Source organism: Aulonocara stuartgranti, assembly GCF_965226115.1.
Source record: "Aulonocara stuartgranti genome assembly, chromosome: 12".
NCBI lineage: Eukaryota > Metazoa > Chordata > Actinopteri > Cichliformes > Cichlidae > Aulonocara > Aulonocara stuartgranti.
The window spans coordinates 28,637,225-28,663,817 of record NC_138948.1 but is presented as its reverse complement, the minus strand read 5'-3'; the positions used below and the strand labels follow the sequence as shown (position 1 = coordinate 28,663,817).

The window sequence follows — 26,593 nt, the reverse complement described above, 5'->3', positions numbered from 1 at the left end:
TTTATCTAAAATATCATCCCATTGTTAAAAAGTTTGAATTCACAGCTGGGGGAATATATCAACTAAGGTTTTTTCCGCCTCTCGCATATATGCTTGGTGTACCAGCAGGTGTATGGCAACGATTTGAGCGCAAATTTGCACCATATCCTTCAGATATAAAGGCTGGCTGTTATCATCTATTCTGTTATTCTGATATAGCAGCCTTACAGCTCGTGGGTGATAGCTACTCCCCGCTACTGCGTACTGTGAAAATAGAGGGCAATTACGGAGATATCGTGACCCTATCTTTTAACAAACCAGACTATATTCCAGTTGCACGAAGACAAATTGAAAATATCCATATTGAAATCAAAACCGATCAGAACGAGCCTGTAAACTTTACCTACGGTAAAACGATAGTAAAGCTACATTTCCGGCCTGTCAAGGATCTTGCATAACTCATAACAACAACAACAACAACAAAAAAAAAAGGATAATAATAGATTTATAGGGTATTATCAAACGCAGGCTGGTAACGGTCTGCCCGGATTTTCAGGTGCGCCTGTAATTTACGGGCGCGGAATAGCGTCTATTTTCTCTAAATTGTTTAGATTTGTAACCCCGTTCATAAAGAGGGGTGTGAGCATCGCAAAGCCTCACCTCAAATCTGCTGTCAAAGGTTTTGCTTCTGATATTGTCACCTCATCACTCTCAAATTTAACTCGGTCGAACACACCAGAACAGCAAGAGGGTTCGGGGCTGACCCTAATTTCGCGCAGACCCTTGAAGCGGCCCCCTGGTCAGAGGTTGAGAGAGTTTAAAAAGCGCAGGAAAACGGTGAAAAAGAGACAGAGTGGGGAAACCGTTAGACGGAGAGGACGCAAGACTGATATATTCTAAACACAACATCAACTAAGAAGCAATCAGCAATGTCTTTACTTCACGAGAGATCAAACGAATGCACCTTGAGTGAGTTAGATATTTTTACAGCCCCACTCATTCAGATGTCTATCGAGGACAAATGTTATTCAGAAATTCTACCAGTAACAGCGCTCACAGATCGGGGACCTCTGGAATTTTATGTCCCCGGAAATGGCTTGCATTACTTAGATCTGAATGATACACTGCTCAGTTTAAGAATGAAAATAACAAACCATGATGGTAGCGATATTGCAGCAGACGCTAATGTTGGAATTATAAATTACCCTTTAAACACCATCTTCAGTCAGTGTGACGTCACATTGGGCGACAGACTGATTTCACAAGCGAGTTCGACACATGCATATAGAGCCATAATTGAAACATATTTAAATTACTCAGAAGAAACTCTGAAAACTCAATTTAGTGCAGGTCTGTTTTACAAAGATACTGCTGGCTCACACGACTCCCATGTTATCAATAACGGGCCGAATAGGGGCTTAGTCCGGAGGGCAGTTTACAGTGAACGCTCGCGAGAGTTCCACGTGATCGGTCCGCTACATTCAGACATATTTTTCTGCGAAAAACTCTTATTAAATGCATTTGATGGAAGCGTGACATAAAAACCCTGCGACCTGACAGTCATTGCTAACCCGTTACCAAGGTTACCAAGGTGCGTGTGTGGTCCGAAGTTTGTTATGCGATGGTTTTAAGCTCACTGGCTTTAACCCAGCTATTAAATTTCTCAGGCCAGCTCCTCCATTTGACCAGGAAATAAACCTGTCCCCTCTGTTTACGTTTTGAGAGAATTTTCTCTATGTGATAGAGCTTATCCTTGACAAGAGTGATTTTCTGCAGCTCATGCTCATAAAAACTATCGATAATTTCTTCCCCGTCATAATCTTTGATTTTATAAACGGGAGGATCTCTAGGTATGCATTGGTCAATAGTAAACACTTCGCTTGTGAATGTTTGCTCATACCGCTTATCAAACACACCTCTGACTTTAGAGAGCCTAACGTGATCACCTTTTTTAAATTTCATGGGGTTTTTTCTACAGCGAGAAGAGGTGCCATACAGGTTTTGAAATACTAAGGCTGTGTTGTCTGAATTTACTTGATTCGGGGTCATTTTTATGGAACGATGGTAACTACTGTTATAGCTGTCTAATAAATCTTGTAACACATCGATATATCTACGTGTATTTGCAGCAGTGAAATATCTATACATTTTACTTTTAAGAGTTCTATTAAACCTTTCACAAACTGATGCTTTTAGATCGCTCCCTGTAGCAAAATGATTTATACCATACTTTTTCATTAAAGATTGAAAACTGGAATTAAAAAATTCCTTACCGCTATCTGTTTGGAGTTTTTGTGGGATTTGGCCATGTTTCAAGACAGATTCAAATGCTTTAGTGACTTGAACGCCTGTTTTGTTTTTCAAGATTCTTGCATAAGCTTTTTTAGAGAAAACATCTATAACTGTAAGTAAATATTGATAGCCATCATTATGCTCGGCTAACGCTCTCATATCACAAAGGTCTGCTTGGTATTGATTAAGAGGTCTGGGGACAAACACACGGTTTCTCGGAAAGCGCAGGCGTGCAGCTCGGTGTAAGGTGTAAGCGTCTTGTCCAGAGAGGAATTTCTGTGCTGTTTGCGCGTTAATCTTTGTACCACTTTCATCCTGTATGCTTTTAATCAATTTTTCCACACCGCAAAAGCTACCAGGGTGAGCTGGGTCATAATATGCACGTTTCAATAGATTCTGCTCTGCCATGTGTGATCTTTCAAGTTATGTTTAACTATGGTTTTATTTCATTATGAGCGGCTAGTTTTATGTCATGTAACGAGTTTGCAAATATATTTTTTATTTGATATAATTAATAACATTATAGTTTGTTTCTTTTCTAGTGAAAAAAAATAATTAGTTTGATTTACTGCAACGCTTTTCCAAAAAAGTTTTATTTGATGTAACGGTTTTCCACAAACTATTTAATCTGATGTCATGGAAGCAATAGATTTGAATGGGTGCGAAACAAATAACAAGATTGATTGTTGCAATGCTTTTCCAAAAAAGTTTTATTTCAGGTAATGGTTTTCAACAAACTATTTAATCTGATGTAATGAACAAAACAATAAACATGAACAAGAAAAGTTCTAAAAACTAACAGAGAAAAACATTTAAAAGTAAAAATAAGAAAAATAAAAAACATGTTAAGAAAAATAAATGGTAAAAGAGGGAGAGAAGAAAAAACGATTACTAGGGGAGCCAAAGAGAGTATTTGTCATATAGTACTTTATCAATTGTGGTCCAGGTAACTTCTGTAACGCTTGACTCAATTTCTAACAGTGCGGTCTCTATATCACTGGCCTCTCGGAGTTCAAAGAGATATGCTTGGGCCACACCTCTGACTTGAGCCGCTGGTGGTGAAAAACCCTCTAACCGCAAAATTTGTAATAATGTGTTGGTGAAATGTCCATTCCATAATCTTCTGCTGAGTTCATCATAGTACTTGAAAAAGTAATATTTTTCCAGTGGGAAAAGACATGAATGTCGTCTTTGTGAGGGATGTGACACCTCACATCCTTGACAGACATCTTGTCTGTGTTTCTGGAGCAAGGAGTTAACGAGGTACTTTACAGTCAATTTTATAAGTTCAAAAACAGCAGTAGGGAGTAGAGTCGCGGCCTCATCGTTGTCCGCGGGCGAAGGCTCGTTGTCTTCAGACTCTCGGAAAAGAGCCCGGCACACAGGGTCGCCCAAGGCCCACAGCGATGCACCGGAGATTGCGGTGCTTGAGGGGCTCTGCTCCGGTGATTGCCACCCGACAGCCGCTAGTTGTGGATGGCTGGGCGAGTTCCATCCTTGCGGTGATGAGGGCGGGGGTGGAGGCATAGCGGCCGGAGACGCTGAGGCCTGATGCGGGCTCTCGATCAACGGACTGGATGGCGGAGTAGCCAGATCGATTGGCGGAGTGGGTGGCGGTGTAGCCAGGTCGATTGGCGGAGTGGGTGGCGGTGTAGCGAGATCCATTGGCGGGCTGGGTGGTGGTGTAGAAGCAGCTGATGGTCGGAGGGATGATGGAGATAGAGAGCTGAGGGGTCCAAAGCTGTGGTTAGTCATGGTTGTTTTAAGTAGTGGATGAGACAGCAATTGCGGTTTTTAAGGGTTAGGGTTAGGAGAAGGCGGGGTAAGGGGGGACCGGAAGTGGGGGTGGGGGTATGTTGACCGTGGCGGGTTATTTCCAACCATCACCAGCTCAGTTGTACTTTTACTCATTTTGAACAGGTTTAATATTGTCGCATTGTTCTCGGCCATCATGTTGAGCCAGTGCTGAGTCGGAATCCGAAGCAATGTGCTGAAAACCCCGGACTGGGAGTTTGTAAGGTCGATCACAAAATCATCTGTGCAAGCTTGCTCGCATGTTTGTCGACTAACTCTACATACCCATCTGCAAAATGGAGTGCTCTTGGTCTCCCACTGGGTGTATGTGACGGTTTTGGTCACCGTGTTTTCATTCCGGAGTCGTTTGTGTTCTTGGGTGAATGGAGGGAACGAGTATTCCTCTTTGAAAACCCGATGCGTCTGTGTTTGCTGGTCTCTGGTTCGCGGTTGCTGAGAGCTGGTTTCCCGCACGCTTTTCTCTATTTCAGGGGTGGTAATGAGTGTAATAACCGCCCAGTCAGAGCTAGTAAAAGCGATTCGCGGTGTTAGCGGACCAAAACTTTCACCGGCTTTGAGCTGATAGAAAAAGATTTCACTCTGTGGTAGGCTGAAGGCATAACCCCAAAACCTGCCATTGTTGAGGCTGAATCTTTGCTCCAAACGGTTGGCCGCTGCTGTTGGCTGCACTCTGCAGAGATGTAGTCTTCTGAGTTCAGACGCCGTGGCGGAAGCTCTGTAACAGTTTACAGGAGTTTGAGAAAGCACCGTTAGGTTGGTAGGTCTCACGGCCATGCTTCTTTGAGAAAAAAGAGAAAACTTGCTTGTTTTTTCTGAGAGAGAAAAAAAACAGTTAAATTTAAGCTGAAATGTTCGATTATTTATCCTGAATGCCAGTAAGTGAATTAACCTATGGCTGAGAAGGTAAATCGAGCCTGGAGTGGATTGGCTAACCGGGGTGCGAAGGGAGCGGTGCAAGGGTTATGTGATTGGCAGCGGGGCGCAGTGAGGCGGAGTTGGTCTAAGGGGGGGATTTTCAAACGAGGTAAGCAGCGCATTAGGGAGCAGAGCGGGGAGCGAACAAGCAGGAAAAAATTGTGCTCTGCAAGAAGTTGTGGATCGGAGATTAAGAGCGAGGTAGAACTTAGAGTGTGGGTTGAATTTTAGAGCTTGCTAGTAAGAGGGAAGTTTTTGAAGGAAAAAAGAATAAGGATTTTCCCTGTTATCGAATATAAGGTTTTTGGGAATAGAGGGGTAGCTAACAAGTTATTCTAGGGGTTTTGGAGAAATCGCGGAGAAATTTTTAAAAGGAGTTTTGGCTTTGTTTGGCTGAGCATGAAGGGAGCCGCGGGGCGCTGAATTTGAGAAAAAAGACTAAGGATTTTTTCAGGATTTTCCCTGTTATCGAATATAAGGTTTTGGGAATAGAGGGGGTAGCTAACAAGTTATTGTAGGGTTTTGGAGAAATCGCGGAGGGTTTTTTAAGGAGTTTTCCCTGCTTATGTATCTAAGGAGGGTTAGGGGATCGCGAGTTTTTTCTGAGTATGAGTTTTATTCTAAATCTACAAATGCATATAAATCGAAATAAAGTTTTCCCCCAAGGCATGCAGCATGTGTTTGTGGCCATACTGAACGTTACAAAAGCACAAGTTTAACTAAACAATTTTAATATGGTTTAATACATTTTTAAACACATGAGCACGGAGCCCGAGAGAGCACGGTCCGGAGACACGGGCGCGCCCCTGCGCGCCCAGACACACAGCCTCAGGCGCGCGCGGGCGCGCGCACACACACTGACCCGCCACCAGATGGCGTTTTTTGAGCATAAAAAAAATAAAAATAAAAATTTAATTGCTTAAAGAAATAAAAGAATGCTATTTTGATATATAAGAAACTTTCTAAATAATCAATTATATTTTTTTATGAATATCATATTTTTATGAATATCATATTTTTATTACTTAATTACTTCCTACTTCCGGAGCTCATGAATAATTTAATTACTTCCGGACTTCCGGAGCTCATGAATAATTTAATTACTTCCGGAGCTCCGGAAGTAACCTGTCAGTTTGACGAAAGGGGTATAATATCACTCTCTTGCCTCTTCTTGCTGCTACTTCAATCATGAAACTGCTTAATGATCAGCTGATCGGCTTTTCTGTCGCGAGTCCGTCTCTCTTGTTTGCTTTTGGTCCACTTTGCACCAGAAAGAGGAAACCAGCGGCTGAACAACAGCAGCACGTTTAAGCTCGATAAGCTGTTGTTAGAATGTATTTAATATTACTTTCTACTCGAGGATCTTTTTCTACGTAGCTGACGCTGGTAACTGTGCAGGGGCAAAGTTTAGCCAGGGGGGCCGATAGGGCATTAACAGGGAAAAGGGGGCACAAAGACATACTTTTCTTTCTTAATCTCATTTAAAATGTCTAGCTTTTAATAAATAATTATCTGACACCCAAAGTTTTAATTTGATGTAAAATGAATAGAAGTCAATTACTGTATATAGTAACTATTAAGTCTAATATACCCTAGTAAGCTATAGTACTTTTTCCTTTGGGAAGGTACCATCTGTGCAGTCTGCAATTTTGTTGAAGAAAGATGTTGAATCTATTTAATATTTCTTGAAAAATAATTGATTTCTGTGCATTTTTTTTCACACTGCTTCAAATTAAGGTTGATTACGTCGATTAAGCATCATGAGGTGGAGCGTGAGGGGTGGTTCCCTATTTTTTATTTATTTATTTTTGTTGTTGCTGGGAGTTGGAACTCTATTAGTTAGGTTGCTTAATATTTATGCTAAGTACTCTTTAAAATACCAGAATAGGGAGGATGGTGTAGGTTTAAGTTTATTAGATTGATCAGTATTGCTGAACTATGAAATTATTGTTTTTTGCATACAGGTATAACAGAATAGCTTTAGTGTAGTTGTTGTCTTAAACTTGAGTATGAACTTGTACAAAATGCAGCAAGATATTTAAAAAACAGTTTTGTTGATTAAAAAAAACACTATATCGGATTCATATCGGTATCGGCAGATATCCAAATTTATGATATCGGTATCGGACATAAAAAAGTGGTATCGTGCTATCTCTATTATTTACACGGGTGCACATAAGTGGTCCGCATGTGCGCATTTGCTGTCAAAATAAAAGACGCGCACCAGATAAGAAGTTGCAACGCACGTTTGCGTCCTTTTCCATATAAAAGGCACTGTTTTTGTCCGCTAGAGTGGCATTGTCACGACACATTCTGCAACACCTCTCTGTGTGTTCATCATTTGTTTGAAGCCAGCTCACCTCCTGCAACTACTTTTCCGAGAATACGCGCTTCTTTTGCGTTTCGGACTCCTTCTGACATTTCTTTGGAGGTGGAGGAACACCAAAGTAATTGCTTAAAGGAGCTTGCTTCTTCGACATCTTTAAAAGTTCTAAACAAATGTCTGTCCTCCTCCAGAAAATCTCATGTACGCAAACACGCGTTGCAACTTCTTATCTTTTTTATTTTGACAGCGAATGCGCACCTGCGGACCACTTATGTACACCCCTGGTTATTATTTAGCTCGTCATGTTGCAGCCACAGAAATTCTTTTGTCCATGAAACCATAAAGCTGCACTTTCTTTTTGCCTCATATCCTGCTGCTTTTACACACGCACTCACATAACGCTCAGCGATTCTCTGCGCGATCAACCTCTCACATGTTTAAGCTTGCTGCGGGAGATTTCACTTGTCATGTTTGCATAGTAAGCTAACGACTGATAAGACGATGTCAGAGGAATTTGTGCGCAAATTATCGTCATTCACCAATCAGTACTGTCACTCTCCATACACAGTTCGCGCGATTGCAAAGTGAAAGCAAAAAAACAAGCGCAAATTCAAACGCGATTTCAATATGTCACATATTGACAGTGGCTCACCGATGCCAATGACATAATTACCCAGCTACATTTCCGAAAGAATGCAAAAGCATTGACATATATTTTTCCTTCCTGCACGATGGGCAGGGCAGAGATAGATTTTGGTAGCCCGACTGGAAATATCGCTAGCCCCGGGACGTCGGGCTAGCGATTTTGCGAGCCCTGATGTGCCAAGTAAACACTCAGGCCACTAGCATGACACAGTACTAGCTGGCTCTGCAGTCTTGCTATACATATTTTGAAATGATAATTGTCTTATTTTTAGAACTATATTTTTAAATTATAAAGGCTTCTCAATATCTACATGTCATTATTTAGCTTTATTAAGTTCAGCCGACATGACAGGAAAGGCAAACAGCTTTCAAAACAGTCTAAAGGAGGACTCCGAATGGAGGATGGGGCTTGAGACACTGCGCAGGGCATCGATCGCACACTCAGACACATCAGTCCAAAAAAGAAAACACATCAGCAGATGCCTATCGGCTGCTGTCTCATTTTCAAATTTGTTCCTTTTCCGCTAACAGGCTGTAACTGCCTGAGGCTGGTTCTGTTGAGCTTAATGAGGCAGCGTGGAGAGGAAATGCCTCACATGTGCAATGACAAGGTCCAACATTTAACCATCATCACTATACTTCAAGGAGACAGATGCATAAGTTTCAAACACAGAAAATGACGACCTTTTGGCTTTATCACAATTGTGAAAAAGTTTAAACTGATTAATCATTGATTCAAATAATAATGATACAGTGGTTAAAAAAACCAAAAAAAACTTGGAGCCCGAGGGTTCGTATTGGACACCAACCAAACAATTATGTCTTTATTTAATAAACAAGTTCAGAATTACAATTACACAAGGTGTACCACCTCCTGCTTCAGACACAGCAGAGATTTAAATGCAGTAGACCATGAACTCAAATTAAATAAAAATACATGCTTTGACAAATTTCAAGCCATTTGAAGCCATTTAAAACCTTAAATAAGCTTAAATAAATCATCTACCCACAGAACTACCCACAAAACTCAAAACACTGGGTCAACGACCCAAGAACGACAACAACCTCACACCTCTAACCACAAAACAGTGTCACTGCAGTACAGAAAATTAAAAACCTCCCATGTGTAGAAAATAAATGAGAAACTGTAACACAGAAGCTCCTATAAGAAATGCAAGCACAGAATCCCGTGTGCTATTTCTTTTTGAGAGCAAAGTGGAGCAAGAGTGAAGAAATGTTGTTCAGCCAGGCTCAGGATATACCATACTGAGGTGGAATCCTCTAATGTCTGAAAAACTGCCCTGAAACTGAATCAGGTAAAGTGAATAACATTGATCTTCTCATTAAAATGCAATGCTGTGCTAGGAAATCATGAGGTTGCTATTTTGAAAGGTACCATGAGCTGAAAATGTTATCTTAGTAGTATCTGATGCAACACTTCATTAGATAATAGTGGATACAGCACAGTCAGTTTGTTGACAGGACAACAGCATTTTTGCTGAAAACAAATGTCTACCATGTGTTAGAGGGAGTGATCCCAGTAAGGCCATTCCAGTCACCCACAGCTTTATATAATTAAATTTATTAATATCATACGTGAAAGTTCAAAGGGCTAATATGTATGAAAACACATTTTAAAAAATATTGAATATGGTACATTTTACTGATAAGAGAAACATATGCACGTATGCTGTGTGTGGCATGTATTTTAGGGATGAGCAAAAATCACTGCAAAAATCCAACAGCAGCTGCTTTGATCCAGCCAGCTATAAAGAGGACTGCTGAGGAGAATCTATTCCTTCTGTGTTCAGCTCAATACACTATTGATTTTGGTAGGAGCATGCAGGAGGCAAATACATGTTCTTATTAGCAATTCCCTACATCAGACTGGAACATTGTAGAGTTATCTAATTACCAGCTAATGAAAGACGATTCAGGCCCCTGTTTTGAGAGCAAGCATCTGTGATGTGTGATGGGATCATTTGATAGCAAGTTCAAGATGGCCCTCGAACTGCTTCACATAGGCTATGAATTATTATTAAGCTAAAAGAGATCAATTCTGGGATATGAATAAGTGAACAGTACTCACCAATTTTGAACTGGGGAATAAAGGAAGGACCTAAGTCTTTCTAAGAAGGGCCTAATTGTGATGATGGATGTGACAGAATAAGTCTGATCCGTAGCAACTCCATGACATCAGCTCAATAATAATGAAAGACTAAGGGGTCGTTAGGAATACCTAGACCAGGGGTCAGCAACCTTTAACACCCAAAGAGCCACTTGGACCCGGTTTCCACGCAAAAGAAAACACTGGGAGCCGCAAATACTTTTTGACATCTAAAATGAAGATAACACTGCATATATTGTTTTTTTTTTACCTTTATGCTTTGTGTGAACAACTAAAGTAAGTAAGTAAAGTTTATTTATTAAGCGCCTTTCACAGACAGGCAGTCACAAAGCGCTGTACACAAATATTAAAATAAACAATACAATCAATAGACATTATACACAATGTAAAAGGTCAAATGTAAAAAATGTTAAGAATATCAAATACGTGGATCAACAAAAGGCTTGTTTGAACAGGAATGTTTTTAACTGCTTTTTAAAAGAATCCACAGAGCAACTAAAGCGTGCTGCTTATGAAATCCATGAAGTGCTACAGAGAAAATTTAATTTTATTTATGTAATTAACACATTTTGAACTCTTAAAGAAATATAAAAAAAGGAAAGACACCCAGCTTAACTAAAATCATCCATGTAGCAAACAAAAACTGTTGTGAGCCGCCACCCTTATATTGCCTGTGGGCTTTTGGAGCGTTGACCTAACTTTTAAAAAGTAATTGGAAAAAAAGCACTATGCTGCTAAAAAATGAAAAATAGATATTTGCAAAATTCTGCCTCAATATGTATTTCATGTGGTTAATGTATGTGGCGGGGCGTGGTCTGCAGTGCCCCTGCATGGGAGTCGGACGCACTTGAGTGGCACCCGCACTTGAGTGGCACCCGCAATCACGCCTCGCCGCCTTAAAGTCTGTGATCTCTCTCCTGAGAGTTTTACAACCGATATTATAAAAATTCTATTTTTTCCCCTCTGTCAGTGCAATATTGCCAAAATTACATAAATCCGTAGTTAATGTATTTGTTACTTCAACGATATAATATTATAATTCCTTATTATCCAAGTGTTCTATGTAATCTTTCATGTTACATGGAAGAGAGGATGTGGCATTTGCAACCTGTGAAAGCACAACAGAGTGAACCATGAAGGGTCATGTTATACTCAAGTTACAAACAACCTGCTAAGATGACTGCTCAGATGAGCTGAATGCTGATAATCAATGAGTCACTGCTAATACATGATTGCTATGGGTTTTCACACAGCACATCCTGCAGGAAATGGACATCATCACTGAGAAATGATTGGCCAGCATGTGTGTACAAGCATGCTTAAGTGCACTACCTGCATGTGTGTGTTCAGCTGCATGCACTCTGCACAAGTGATCCGATATCTACCCAGAAAACATGGCTCAACCCATCAGTGTAGCACGGCCCTGATAAAATGACCAGACCACAGCTGTAATGGCCTCTATCCACCACCCAACCCTTCAATTATGGCTGACATGCCAGCCTGTTCAGCCCCAATTGAATCAGGCCTGCTTGAGCTGCATCCACACCCAGCCTCGCTCGCGCGCGCTCTCTCTCTCTCTCTCTGCATATGTTAGAATGTTTCTATTATTCATAAGTATATAACAGAAATTGTTTATTGCGTAATGCACATGCTAAGCCTATTTTTAATCCCACAGTATTCCATCACTTGCCTATAGCTTGAAAAAAGGCCATCATCAGAAGATAACTAGATTTATATGTAAGCCAGTGTAACCCATCCTCCATCCTTATCAAGAAAATATTTTTGACTGGATTGGGCTCCCAGTATAGCTCTTTCTATGTTAGGAAGGCTCAAAAAGGATGAACAAGTGCAAAATTCTCTGCATGTACTTTGAAGGCCTGTAACTTGACAATTTTTATAGTATAAAGTTTTTTATAGCTTCATTAGATACACTAAAGCTATGGAACAAGAAAATTGACAGTTTGAGATGCTCACGTGGGATCGTTAGAACTGACTGATTATATAAGGAATCCTTATATTTGCTAGTTTTAACATATTTATATTTAGTATTTATGCAGAACACAAACGGTTTTGGTTCTACAATAAAGATGCAACATGCAAACAAGCAGATCTCAGACACATATTAGCAAACCAGACATTTATTATATTTCCTTGTTTCCAGCTAACAGGAACAAAAGTCTCACTGACTCTTAGTGATATCCAGCAAGAGGTTAAGGTGTTGATGAGAGGTTTGGGAATTGGCAGAGGCTGTTTGTTGCAACGAGGCTCCTCACAGCCCAAGACGCTGCAAATAAATCTCTGTATCATTACGTAAAAGAGGCTGGCCTGTCCCCCAGTGGGGCTAGCACGTGTTCAGGGACTTTCAGCAGCATAACAGCAGTCTCCTGATCCCTGCCCTTCCAGCATCAACCCCCCACAATACAGCCTCTCCCTTTTCACCGTTACCACACTTCAACAGCAATTAAAAGTGATGCAAAAGCATTGCATCACTTTTAAAGGGGATACAAAATTTTTACCTGAAGTTCCAGACTGACCTTCATAAGGTACAAATAAACATCAAGGGTTCTAAACTGTATAGCAGTATAGAAGTTTGGACTTCCTTCCACCACCTGCCGCTGGATCAGAGACTTCCTCTCAGACCGTGTACAGAGAGTTAGAGTGGGGCCTCATCTTTCCTCAGCCGCAACACTGGCTCTCCACAAGGCTGTGTACTGAGTCCCCTACTGTAGTTCCCACCCAGACAACACAGTCATCAAGTTTGCAGATGATACTACTGTGGTGGGGCTCATCTCAGGGGGAGATGAGACTGCATACAGAGCTAAAGTTCAGAGGCTGTCAGATTGGTGTGCAGTTAACAACCTGGACCTCAATACCACCAAAACAAAAGAACTGGTAGTTGACTTCAGAAGGAGGAAGTCCGAGCTGCAGCCTGTCAGCATCAATGGGGAGTGCGTGGAAAGGGTCTCCAGCTTCAAGTTTCTGGGTGTGCACATAGACACAGACCTCCAATGGAGCTCTAACACCTCTGCGGTCTTAAAGAAGGCCCAACAGCGTCTCCACTTTCTGAGAATCCTCAGAAAAATGGACCTGAAGAAGGAGCTGCTGACCGTCTTCTACCGCTGCTCCACTGAAAGTGTGCTGACATATTGCATCGGTGTGTGGTTCTCCAGCTGCACCACAGCACACAGAAAGGCACTCCAGAGGGTCATCAACATGGCCCAAAAAATCATTGGACATCCTCTTCCCTCCCTGAAGGATCTGTACAGCACTCGCTGTCTCAAGAGGGCACGCAGCATCCTACGGGACTGCACACACCCAGGACACCGGGTGTATAAGCTGCTGCCGTCTGGCAGGAGGTTCAGGCTGCTGAGGTCCCGAACAAATAGACTCAAGGACAGCTTTTACAACAGGGCAATAGCCCTGATCAATGTAAATAGCTGACCTGACTGGATACCTCCCTGGACTTTTTTAGGGGGGAGGTAACAATGTTTAAAACAATAACAATAATATTTATATTTATAACAAGTTGCAATAATAATTAATGTGCAATAATAACAGTGTGCAATACACATACACTTATTCTTCTTTTTTATACTAAGTTAATATACTGTGTTGTGTTGTTTGTTGCGTTTGGATGTGTCATATCGTGTCGTGTTGTGTTATATGTAGTGCCGACGCAGGACAGTTTTTCCAATTTCATTGTACTACTGTACTATGTATGACTGTGCAATGACAATAAAGAGCTATCTTATCTTAAGTCACAAGAATAAATACAACGTTAACAAAGTAAACTAAACTCTTACAGTTTGACTCTATGAAAAAGTCAACTTTACTTGTGTTTCTGCTTACATTTTTTGGGGAAATATCTACAGTGTAGATATATCCTTTGTTAACTTGGCCAAATTTTTCAACACAAACATGACAGAAACTGATGCATGTTTGAGACAGACTTTCAAAAAGATTTGTACCATCTATTCTAAATTTCTTAAAACCACAACTAAGTGCTTTCATCAGAGTGGTCAGAAGGAACTAGCCATGGCCTTAAACTCAACACAATCCCCTGAAAAAAACAAAACTTGCTATTACTCGAAAATCCGTTTGTTTTTCATGATTTTAAAGATGAAAAACAGAAAGAAAGAAGCTTTTACTGGATTTGTATTATAGTCCTTTCTGTGCTGTGTTCTCTGATTTCCTTCTGTTTTGCACATCTACTGCAGACAATTCCCCTTACTGAGACACTGATTATTCAGACAGGAAGAAAACACCCAACCATCTGGAATGGCTCAGCTCTACTGATCATTAGAAATGCAACACACACACATACACAACAAAGCTCTCTCCCGCCTCTCATTAATCGCTGTTGCCCATCGGCTCTGTCAGTTAGCAGCTACATAAGCCATTAGGCCTGTGCTACTCACCCTGTTAGGACCACCACAAAGTCCATTACATTCCAGCCATTACGCAGGTAGGAGCCTTTGTGGAACGCAAAGCCCAGGGCAATGATCTTGATGCCAGCCTCAAAGCAAAATATTCCAATAAAGTAGGGTTCTGTGTCATCCTGTAAGAGGAAAGAAGAGCAAAGGATTTCTGAAACTGCAGACATAAATTTATAAAGATTGAGACAGATAATGTGAAATAATACACAATGAAAAAGAAGGGTCTAGATCATTAAGTGTCCGTGATCCTCTACAAAGCAAGCTCTACAGATGCTTTAACCCACCAAAAGAACTATAACTACGAAAAATCGAAACCTTTTTTTCCCTGTGAATCTGTGAGTTCTGGAAACGATTTAGAAAACTAGAGGTGTCCCCCAGTAAAAGGAATAACACATGGTGTAACTAGTGCTGGTAGACTGATTCAGTATAATTAATTCGGCTTCATCACTCCATTAACTTAATAGAGTTTAAAGTGAGAAGAGGTTTTAAAAAAGTACTCAAACTTAGGTCAAGGCATCTATTCAATCTATTCAAAAAACAAACTCCAAAAGGTATCATAAAGGTAATCATTAATCAATAATTGGTTACGGTTAAGCGATCTGTTATCAACTTCACACCTCAGAATACTCCGACATATAATATAACCCTAATCCAATTTTGCCCATTACAATGCAATTACACATGCAGATGTCCTCCTGCTCGTTTTCGAGCAGTATTTTAACTTCCTCTTAAAAATGAAACTTTTTGTACAGAGAGACTGAGAGTAACATAGTAACATTACAGGCACGCTACATTCATGCTACAGCCTGTTCATCCATCAGCATAAAGGGTGCACTGACTTGGATGGCAACATCAAATAGTAGTATGATCACCATAAAAGTGATCTATAGCTGCTTTTATCAAATGCCTTGAAACCTCATTGAAGGCACCATTATGGTTAATTACATGTTGATAAAAGTGCAACTAATATCTTTGTTACCTCAAACAGGCGAATTCTACTACTTCCCTTGCAGTGAAATAGAATAACAGACCTTTTTTTTTTTTCAAATAACCAAATCAACAATTAATAGAGTATAAGATTATAAAAATCATACAAAAGACTACACAGTAGTGGAAATAATTATTTGATCTTGTGCTGAATTTGTAAGTTTGCTCACTTGGAAAAAAATGAACAGTCTCTAATTCTTATAGTAGATTTGTTTTTTAGTTTTATGATCATTTAATTTTATTAGAGAGCGACAGAATATCACACCACCAGTAGTTACCTTCTCCCTAAGCTCCTCGCTGATGGTCTTGTAGCCTGTTTTTGCCTTCCACAGGTCTAAAATATTGTCCCTGATGTCCTTTGACAGACCAAATGTATTTAATTGACTAACTGATTGCAATCTGTGTGAGCACACATGACCACACGGCGAATCTGTGGGAGCCAGAATTAAGGCTGGATTGTAGGAGATCAAATACTAATTTTTTCTTTAGTGTTTTTTTTTATTTATTTATTTATTTTATTTCGAGCTGATATTTTGTCTCTTCATTCAAATGAAACTACCATAAAATTAGAGACTGTTCATTTCTTTGTAAGTGTGCAAACTTACCAATTCAGCAGGGGATCAAATAATTATTCCCCCTTCTGTATTGATACCTAGGGCTGTGCGATATGACCAAAATCTCATATCCCAATATAACAATTCTATCGTCCCGATAACGATATAAATCACAAAAATGTAACATTTTCTGTAAATTCTATGAATCTTTGCTGGAAGTGGAAGTGTTTCCAGCTGGGCGTCCTGTAGCTGGAGTCGAGTGTTTTAACCGATGCATGAAACTATACATTTTTAGACATTTAGACACCGTTTTCTTTGTGAGTATTTATTACACGGCGTGCTGCAGGGAAAAGCCTGTTCTAACGTTTGAGTCTAAGGTTTATTTTTTAGCACCTGGCGGCTCTTCTTTACTTCTCATCCGTAAATAATCTGCTCTTTCACGTGATTCAGTTTATTTTGAAAAGTCTCAACAGGATCTTGAGCTTTATTGTGAAAGGTTTGTGGAACATAAACAAGCGGACACGCGATGCTATTACCGTCGTTGTTGCTAACGACAACACATAAAAACAGGCGCTTGTCCGTCCGTAGTGTGGTTATATAAAATATAAGAGAAAGAGAGAACTTTAAGAAATGAATATAGCCACTGCAGTGACCATCAAAACGATGAAAAAATATTGCTTATTTTGCGACACTACGAAACAAACGATAGCGTAAAATGAAACGATAGACATTTTTATATCGTCATCCGATATATATCGTTATATCGAACAGCCCTATTGATACCTACTTTCAACCGCTTCCTTATCACAGCAGGGAGCTTTCAGTTTGGCTTTTTAATTTTTATTCGTTTTTTTGACACTACACAATCCCAAAGCAATAATCTTAAATTGTAGCCCTTGTCACAACTCCATAACTTTGCTTGGCAAACACAGACATTTTATGAAATCTATGGTATGTGGTATTTAATTTCTAAAGCAGCCCTGCCATTGTAACTCCCACTATTTCCCTCTTTAATAGAAAGACTTGACAAGAGAGTTCGGTGGGAGGAAGATGGAGCAGGGGTAGCCTGTGGTAATGACACAATGGGGATCAAAGGCAGCTCTGCATGGATCTACACAACCTGCAGCGCTCAGGAGGAAGGACACATGCTGAGGGGAAAACTGGTATCTTCACATCTTTTCAGTTTAGATACTTGATACTACTTGAAATGGTCAAACCCATGAGCACAGTTAGGTAAAAGAGGAAAGAATGAAATCAGAAACTTTTTGGAAGCAGAGTTTGCAGAATAGAAACTATTTACTTACAGAGAGACATGCATGCATGCATTCCAGACAAAAGAAAAACATCTGTTAAAAATAACAATGCTAATCCTCACAGTGTTTGCATTTACAAACTGCTGTTTCTATTGTGTAACACAATAAAAGAATCAACCAGCTTTTTTACTTACCAAACGCTCTGACATTGGGGTTTTGTCTGAGGCCGGTAGGTGTTGTTCCAAGGCCAGCACAATGCAGTTTGCTATAATAGTAGCCAAGATCATGTACTCAAATGGAGTGACAGTGTTAAGGAAGTCTTGTGAAAACTAGCAAACATTAAATCAAGACATAGAAACCTGACAAAAGTTGACACAAAGCCATTCCCCCCTTTACATTGGTAGGTAACAGCATTATGCATGAATAGAAAGTTTTGGCACTGGCACCAGACATCTCTTTCTGTTGAAATGATTGTGCTAGGTTATGTATCAGATTGGCTGGAGAGGAATACTGGAGAATATTCAAAGAAACAGAGTGCATGCACTTGAAGCTACAATTAAATTTCATAGCAGTTATTTTTTGTGGCTACCTCATCCATCAGTGATAAAGCTTTTAGCCTGCTTGTCATCATCTTTCTGTCATACCAAGAGAAATCAATGGAAGGTTAGACAACAGAGCAGGTAAAACAGCTACTAAGTGTCAACTTGGAAATGATGTATTAAGGAAGAAGAAATAGTTCATGAACTAATGTCCCTATCCATCAGGGTTTTATAGTAAGAATGAAGAGAACTGGGTAGATGATGAGTGAGTTTGTGGCAGAAATATATTCAAGGACTGACTCAGTACAGCAATCAGTGTGTTTTGTTTGTTTATTATTTCCTAACACAACACTTTTTTTAAGTTCCAAGTTCAGTTCCTAGCTCTGTTTCAATCATCTGGGCGGAGCAATGCTGACACACCGGCATTTTTGCTATCACTTCATAGGTCAACCAAAGCTATCCTTTTATGTTAACTGGTAATATTGCCACAGCAGATCATCTGCCTCCATCTCTTCCAACAACTAGCATTCTCCTGTGTTACACCATGTCTTCCTTCAATATATGCATAAAGCTTCTCTGTGGTCTCTCTCTTTCCCTGCTGCCTAGCAGCTTCATATTCAACATCCAATATATCTACTTCCATTGAAAATCTTAACTTGCTTAAGTCTCCCAACTCCAGCTCAGCTTACTGTGTTTTTGGCAGCACTACCATCTTGTAAATGTTCCCTTTCCCTCTTGCTGCTGCTATCACAATATTGGAAATGGGAAGCTAACGCTGCTTTAGGGAGAAGAGGAAGCACAGAAACTCCTTTATGCAGGAAGCACTCCATAATAAAATGACACAAATAATGTAAGTATAATCAGAAGAATAAAGGGCAAAATTGCGTCCCTGTATCTAGACTGGGTTCAGTCATTTGGTATTATGGGCTCAAATTTTGATATCTGTTTTTTTCATGTTTACATTTGTACTGTAAACAAAGTCAATGAAACGGTAATGGAAATTTTTATTCCATTATATATAACAGTTCTAATACAACAGAGTTCTATAATGAACTCATAAAATAAATGTAACTGTAGTCAGATACTGGGAAAATTTGTTTTAAAAACTACAGAGTAAAAATGTGATGTTGATAAAAAGCTTGCAGTGTATGTGGATTACATTTGAAATATAACCTTTGTTACATTGTTTGTTATAAATGCCATTTTTGTCATATTTTTAGAGCATTCTTTTGAACTGTGTGGGTTTTTTTTAATAGTTTGAATATGCACTACCTCCCATCTGCCAAACACCTAGCACTGCAATTCCTGTACCAAACTAACTGAAATAAGTTGTACTCCTTTCATTTAAATTTAATTGCATTACTTATTACAATTTAACAATGTAACCTTTTACATTACAAAACTAATCTTTCCAGCTTTGTTCTTACACGAGTTGAGGAAAACCTTTTCATGATCTGCAGACCTCAACTTGGTCACTTATAACAAACACTTCCAGTCAAATTTGTACACTAAAAATCAAGGATGACAACTCCTGATTATAATTGTGTGTATAGATGGTTACTTTCTCCATCTACACCCACAGAAAAATACAGTACAGTAAACTAAATATTTTCACGACGTGCCCCTTCAATATAGTCGTACTATTTTACTAGCACCTTACTAGAGAGCTATATCTATCTTCTAATACACTCCCTGATTTTTGCAAAAGCAAGACAACCCAAAGTGATCACCATTCTAAGTCTCCAGTGTGGTGGGAGCTTGGTGATGCATATCTGGTGATATGCAGCAGTTCTTCAGTGTTTAATTTAACGTCTGCTTTTTAAAAGAAATTAAATGCAGATTTGTACCGCTCATTTGGGTATCTCGCTCCCTACATTGCACTGCCATCGTGTTGTTAGTGTACCCCTCACGGACGATACAGCTCGGCCAGTAGGAGAGGATCCTCAGGAGAGGGAGGAGACCGATGGATTCCAGCCACCAGGCCTCCAACTGCTTCGAACCACAGTAAATCCTCCTGCAGCGCACCAGGATAAATGGCTCACTAATGCACTGCGACATTAAAAATGATAAAAGAAAACTTTTATCATGCCAGAGGTTAACCAACCAGTGACTTACGCAATGGATACTATTCCACAACTAAATGTGAGTTAATTGCATGAACACTCATGCACATATACAGGTGTCTTTCCAGGGACTTTTCCTCAGAAAAAATCTAAATGCACACCAGTAAGAAATGATTTTGGTCAGCATACAAAGCTCAGCAGGTGGCATTCACTCACTGTGCACAACATCTACCAAACAGACATGAGCTGCTTTATAACCTGAAACCTGCTGCATTTCAGCGCTTGTTTGTTTTGTGTCACACCCATGCAGCGTGCCACCGCCTCACTGCTGAGGAAAGCCTGCAGATTGCTGAAGTTCAGTTCCCTGGACAGCACCATCTGCAGAGCACAGCATTCACCAGAAGACAAGAAAAGGATCTACCGAGAAGCCCATATAGTCATATCATCACACATAAACTTCAACTCTTACCTAGATGTGCTATATTATAAAAAATAAAAAAAAACCTCATGACTACAGCATTTAGCAGCATGGGACTTGTGACCAACACTGGAAACAACCAGAGAGCCAGCTGTGCAAGTTTTACATTTTAGCTGAACGTATTGTTGCTTTCTTAACATATATTTATACTAATTGATAAACAGTATTCTAGATGCCGGCTTCTTCTGCCTCTAAATAAGGCCCCTTAAAATTTCCTGGGAGTTCGGCGTCAGGCATGCGGGTTTTATGCAGGACAGAGCGGCTTATCTGGGGGTTTACTGGGTTGTAAGGATATGGCCATTCGGTGATCTTTTTGGCATATTTCCGTATTACATTATCCTCGCTGAAGATGAACAAAGAGCGGTTGACGGTGAGGCAGTTCTGTTTGACTGGAATTGGGTTGTAAATGGCCATGGTCCTGGCTCTCTGGGCCATCGTCTGCTTGTACATCCTCTGGCCACCCGGAGGCCCCGGCTGCCGGCTGCCCCCCCTGGCAGGGGCCGCGGGGCAGCCGCCTCCATAGCGGCCGGACAGTTCGTCTTCAAATCGAGCCATTGCGGAATAGCGCAGACCTTGCTGGAGAAACCAAAACTGACACCAGAAAAAAAATAGAGAAGAAGCATCACCACACACACTGACGTCCCGTCCCCGTGCAGGTCCTTTGGGTGCGTGTGTCGGCCACGACCAGCAGAGTCAAACATTCACACACACACACAAAAAAACGAGCTGAGGGAGGCTCTTTTTCATCAGCCTCAGTCGGTTATTGCCTCACCTCCATGTTTTTACTCTCCGCGGCGTGGAATTGTTGCTTAAAGTTTAGACGCTCACATTCCATGATGCATCATTTTCATGGCGGACTGCCCACGTCCTCGCAGGTAGCTTTTAAACTGGCGTCAACGCTACAAGTTCATGCTAGAGGATGCGGAGACAACGGAACACCGTGTCTAAAAGACAGCCACCTCAAGACAAGATAATACAGCAGAGGGAAAAATCGCGAAATGTCACAGTGAGTAAACCTGTTTTCCACCAAATAATGTCTGTAAACAGCCGCATTTCTTTTCTTAATCACTGCTGACCGCTGTGACTTAAAAGCAGTCTTCGTTAAAGCACTTTGCCCCACGGAAGAAAAAACTGATGTAATTTCATCTGATCGTTCGTCGAGGAGAAATCACAGTGCAGCTGCTTGTTTCCATGAATTTGCGGTTAATGGGAATGTAGCTACCACTTTCTCTACTGTTCCTCAGACCCCCACGTGACCAACAAGACGCCAGCCAGTGGCTCCACCTGGGCGAGCCCTGTTACCATAGCAACAGGGAGGAGAACGAGCCACGGGTCAAGTTACACGGAATGAAAATGACTTCCGGCAAAATCAGAGCTTGTTTGTGGGCAGATCTGATTTCGGTTTTTGAAAATATTGCAACTAACCCAGCGAAAACTGATGTAACTGCGATATAAACAAAATTATGTCGGTTCGATTCCCTTCGAAAATCAAACAGTAAATAGGACGAAACGATTTCCGGTCAATATTTCCAAAGTAAACTCAAAGTTTCATTAAAAAAAAAAAAGATAAATGGCGTGTATTTGTATAGCGCTTTACTTAGTCCCTAAGGACCCCAAAGCCCTTTACACATTCAGTCATCCACCCATTGACACACACGTTCATACACTGATAATACAGTTATTCCAAATGTTGTCAGTGCATCTTCTGTTTACTGTAAAAATTTCCCCAGAAACGCCTAAGACTAAAACATCTCCCATATAGTGAGGGGTGTTATAGTATCTGACAAAAGTGAGATACTATAAACACCTCTCACATTTTTGTAAATATTTTATTCTATCTTTTCATGGGACAACACTAAAGATATGACACTTTGATACAATGAAAAGTAGTCAGTGTACAGCTTGTATAACACTGCATATTTGATGTCACCTCAAAATAACTCACCAATGTTCCCTCTAAGTTGCTCGCGTGCGCAATTGCGCACTGCTGGCACGGTCTGTGTTGCGCACAAACTAATCAAAGTGATGTCATGACAAAAATGAATGACAAACAAAACATTTTTTCTCCTTCATTTCTGTCAGGCAATGCTGTATGAAACTTTTCTCGCTGTTAGTATCATGGTTGCTAGGCAACCTGAACAGCGCTATGAAGGCTAGACCATCCCATTTCACAAGCCTCTCACTTCGTGCTTCTCGTACTTATAGTACACAGGTATGTAGTACGCGTAGTGCGCGTACTTCAAGCGTGCAGACCCTGAATTGGGACACAGCCAATGATGCGATTGACATTCGTATATACGCGGCTAGGACAGTGTCCTTATGTGCAGACACCGGTGTTTTAGCTAGCAAAGTGGGGTGGCTGATGTGGGGTGAAGCCACGTTAATGACAACGTGTACAACCATTGGAGATGTGAGCAGGACAGACGGAACAGTTGACGGAAAAAGTGTGGACTTTATACCAGTTTTTAAATTGTGTTTATAGGCCACGTAAAACCAGAGTTATGATAAAAAATATATGCAATGTTTGGTTTTCTTCCTGGATACTATCGTTGTTTATATTTACTGCGGAAGAAACGTTAAAAACGGTGTTTTATAAGGAAAACACTCTGGTTGTGTCCAAATTCATGGGCTGCATCCTCCTGAGGACCCGGCCTTCGCGGTCTACGTGGGCCGGGTCCTCAGAAGGTCGGGTAGGCCGGAAGTAAACGGCCGTGAAATTGGACGGTCTAGCCTTCTGATTAGCGTCACCGCTGTCTCAGTGGAGTTTAATAAACTCGGTCGTCTGCTCCTTGCTATCTAAAATATAACAGGACACTGGCGTAAATTCTCGACTGTCTCATACTTCTGTTTAATCAGTTTTCTGTTTGACGTTTAGTCAGCTGTGTAAAAACCAAGGAGGAGGGGGATTAATAAAGTTTTATTTTATCTAATCTTATCTAATAACTTTAATCTCAGCCAAACCGATTTACTCACGAACAAACAAAACACTGAAAAAAGCCCAACAATAACATTTTTAGGTTGTCTAAGTGACTTATATATTACGTTTAACCCGAGCAGCGAAAGTGCCGGGAGTTGTGCCGTTCTCGGCCGCATCAGTAACCCTCGAGCTCCCGGCTAGCTATCGAGCTGGTGGGTAGCAGACGCCTTCGAAAACGTCGACGCACTTTTGCAAATATGCGATATCTTGATAAACCGAGCAGATATTTGATGTTTACACAACTACTTCCTCGCCTGAAAATATGTTAAAAGTTTATTTTGTGACCCAGAAAGATTAGTATGAGTAATTTTAAAACTTAGTAGCGGCCGCCATTGTTGGAAACTGGAATTTGGCTGGGCCGTGCTATGAATTCTGGGATATGGTAGGCCACGAAGGACACACCCGACCCATCCTTAAAATTCGGGGAAAAGGAGGACGCATTTGTCGGCTACATTCGGAGGAGTCTACGAATTTGGACAGCCTTCGGCGCGTCGCTGTGACGTAATCGGTCTACAAATGCGGCCTCAGGAGGATGCAGCCCATGAATTTGGACACGACCTCTGCGCCTGTGAGCAAAAACAAACTCCTCCCCCAGCCTTTCCTATTGGTGGAAAAATGTACCATGTGGACCAATCAAAAAAAACGATATGGCAACATGGCATTTATTGTTTAGTCAAGGGGGGAAGTTTTAGGAGTGACGGCAGTGTTTTGAGATGTGAGAGATTTGTGACGTTTAGCGCAAATCTTGTGTAGTTAGTGTGTAATGTAGACAATGGTTTTGTTGTGTGTGTCAGAACAATGAGGCGACTACTGAGTGCTACAGGTGTTACAGGAGTGATACATCTTCTGCAGGCCTGGAGGAGGCCTGCAGGTATCAGGCTGTTGTTCTCCTTTATCTCATCGTGGACAGAAATTATGTTTTGGAGTGTCACAAATAACTTGTGTGGCACCAGATTTCATGCAGAACACGGGATTGTTCCGTAAATAGTTTGAAATGTTTATTTAAAAAACCCGCCTTGGCTGCATTTTTAGGTAAACAGCTGCAAAAAACTGTTGCTTGCAAAACTGAGTTACTTTTTTGAAGAAGTAACTATATAATTAATTGCCCAACATTGGTCATTATTTACTGTATTTTGCAGACAGAGAGTTACAGGATTCTCTCCCAGACCACAGACTCATACTCATAATACAAGTCAGAGCTTTATAACCAAAATTTTTTTTTTAAAATTTGTGTTTTCAAAATTGGAGTTCAAGTTATTTTTACTTCCAATAGTGTTAACATACTACGCAGGTCATGAACAAGATTTGTTTTAATTTTCATTGTAAGTGGGCTAAAGCATTTAATTAAAAGTAGTCTAACATAAATGTAAATGCTATCAGTTGATTATTTTAATAAACCATGTACCTTGGATAAATTCAATGGCGGCGTGACCACAGTGCACACATCTGCTGTTACTCACAGTGGTCCAAGTGTCCGCTCAGGAAGTTTGTGTGTTCGCTCAGACACATGAAAAATTAGAGGGAACATTACTCAACACACAGCCATTATTGCCTAAAAGTAAGTGAGTACACCCCTAAGTGAAAATGTCCAAAATGTGCTCAATTAGCCATTTTCCCTCCCTGGTGTCATGTGACTCGTTAGTGTTACAAGGTCTCAGGTGCAAATGGGGAACCGGTGTGTGTTGAATTTGGTGTTATTGCTCTCACACTTTCATACTGTTCACTGGAAGTTTAACATGGCACATCATGGCAAAGAATATACCCAGTACGCTGAAACTGAGCTGCAGCACGGTGGCCAAGGCCATACAGCGGTTTAACAGGACATGTTCCACTCAGAACAAACCTTGCCATGGTCGAAAAAAGTTGATTGCACACGCTCAGCGTCATATCCAAAGGTTGTCTTTTGAAAATAGATGCATGAGTGCTGCCAGCATTGCTGCAGAGGTTGAAGGCATGGAGGATCAGCCTGTCAGTGCTCAGACTATACCCCGCACACAGCATCACATGGCTGTCATCCCAGAAGGAAGCCTCTCCTAAAGATAATGCACAAAAAAGCTCGCAAACAATTTGCTGAAGACAAGTAGACTAAGGACAACCAGGTGAGGAGTACAAAGACAAGTGTGCCTTGCCTACAGTCAAGCATGGTGGTGGGATGTCATTGTTTGGGGCTGCATGAGTGCTGCTGGCACTAGGGAGCTAGGGCAGGGCAATTTGGGCAAAAATATTTATCAAGATATATAGTTTAAAATTTGCGATAACAATATAACTGACAATATAATTGACGCGAGACAAAATACTTTACAACTCTGCAACTTTATTAGTGCAAAAAAAAAAAAATCAATGTATTTTTACTTAAACAAGCAGCTGTTTTTTTTATGTGCATTAAAGCTACATAAAAAATTAACAGTGAAAATGCAAATTCCTTGCTGGCAGTTTAACCAAAAGGCATTTCCAGTGGAAATGGGCTGACATATCCTGAGCATAACCATGTATAATATCCACAAAACTTAAAAAGAGATTATACACACACAATACCATAATATTATGTTGAAGCACAGTACGTATCACTTTGCGAGGTTCCCGACTACGATAGCCGTAATGCTCCAACAATCCATTAAGCGGTGCAGCTTCGTAGCTTAGCAAAGTCGTACAAAAACATTTTTTACAGATTTTTGAGCACCGTGTACCAGATAAAATCGGTTAGAGGTCAGTAAGCACAACCAGAATTTATACATACGAATTATAAGGGGCACTGTCGATTTTTTTCAGAAAATCAAAGGATTTTAAGAGCAACTTATTTTCCGAAAAACACGGTAATAACAACAGCCCGCTTGAATGCTCTACCAAAAATTGTACTTTGGTGTGTATCTGACGGACGAAAGCCAAACCAGTTCCCTTTCAGTCGATTCACTCGGTACAACACATAAGTATGGGATATCACGCCCTCGCGTGTCCTGGCTGAAGAAACCTTTATTCACGCCTTTAAGGCAGATGACGTGTGATGACACGCGCACGGCCCCGCCTGCACATATAGCCGCTGTCATCACAGTCATCCTTCAGTTCTTACCAGTGTTGGGTAAGTTACTTTAAAATAGTAACTTAGTTACATTACTAGTTACTTCTCTCAAAAGTAACTCAGTTACGTCAAGTTACTCGTTACTTTCAAAGTAACTAGTTACTAGGGAAAGTAACTTTGGTTTTACTCA

At 40.6% G+C, this 26,593-nt stretch overlaps 1 protein-coding gene across 1 annotated transcript in view; it reads right to left on the bottom strand.

Annotated features, from left to right (window-relative positions):
• The window catches only part of LOC309719252 (voltage-dependent N-type calcium channel subunit alpha-1B-like), a 327,817-nt gene extending 306,126 nt beyond the window's left edge, over positions 1-21,691 (bottom strand). Inside the window, exons 1-4 of the mRNA XM_082555244.1 lie at positions 21,183-21,691; positions 20,707-21,001; positions 17,525-17,631; positions 14,519-14,658 (exon numbers count right to left, since the gene is read on the bottom strand). Coding sequence (XP_082411370.1) covers positions 14,519-14,658; positions 17,525-17,631; positions 20,707-21,001; positions 21,183-21,245 — 605 coding nt within the window. The 5' untranslated portion in view covers positions 21,246-21,691. The remainder of the gene's footprint in view (positions 1-14,518; positions 14,659-17,524; positions 17,632-20,706; positions 21,002-21,182) is intronic.
• Positions 21,692-26,593: the final 4,902 nt, after the last annotated feature.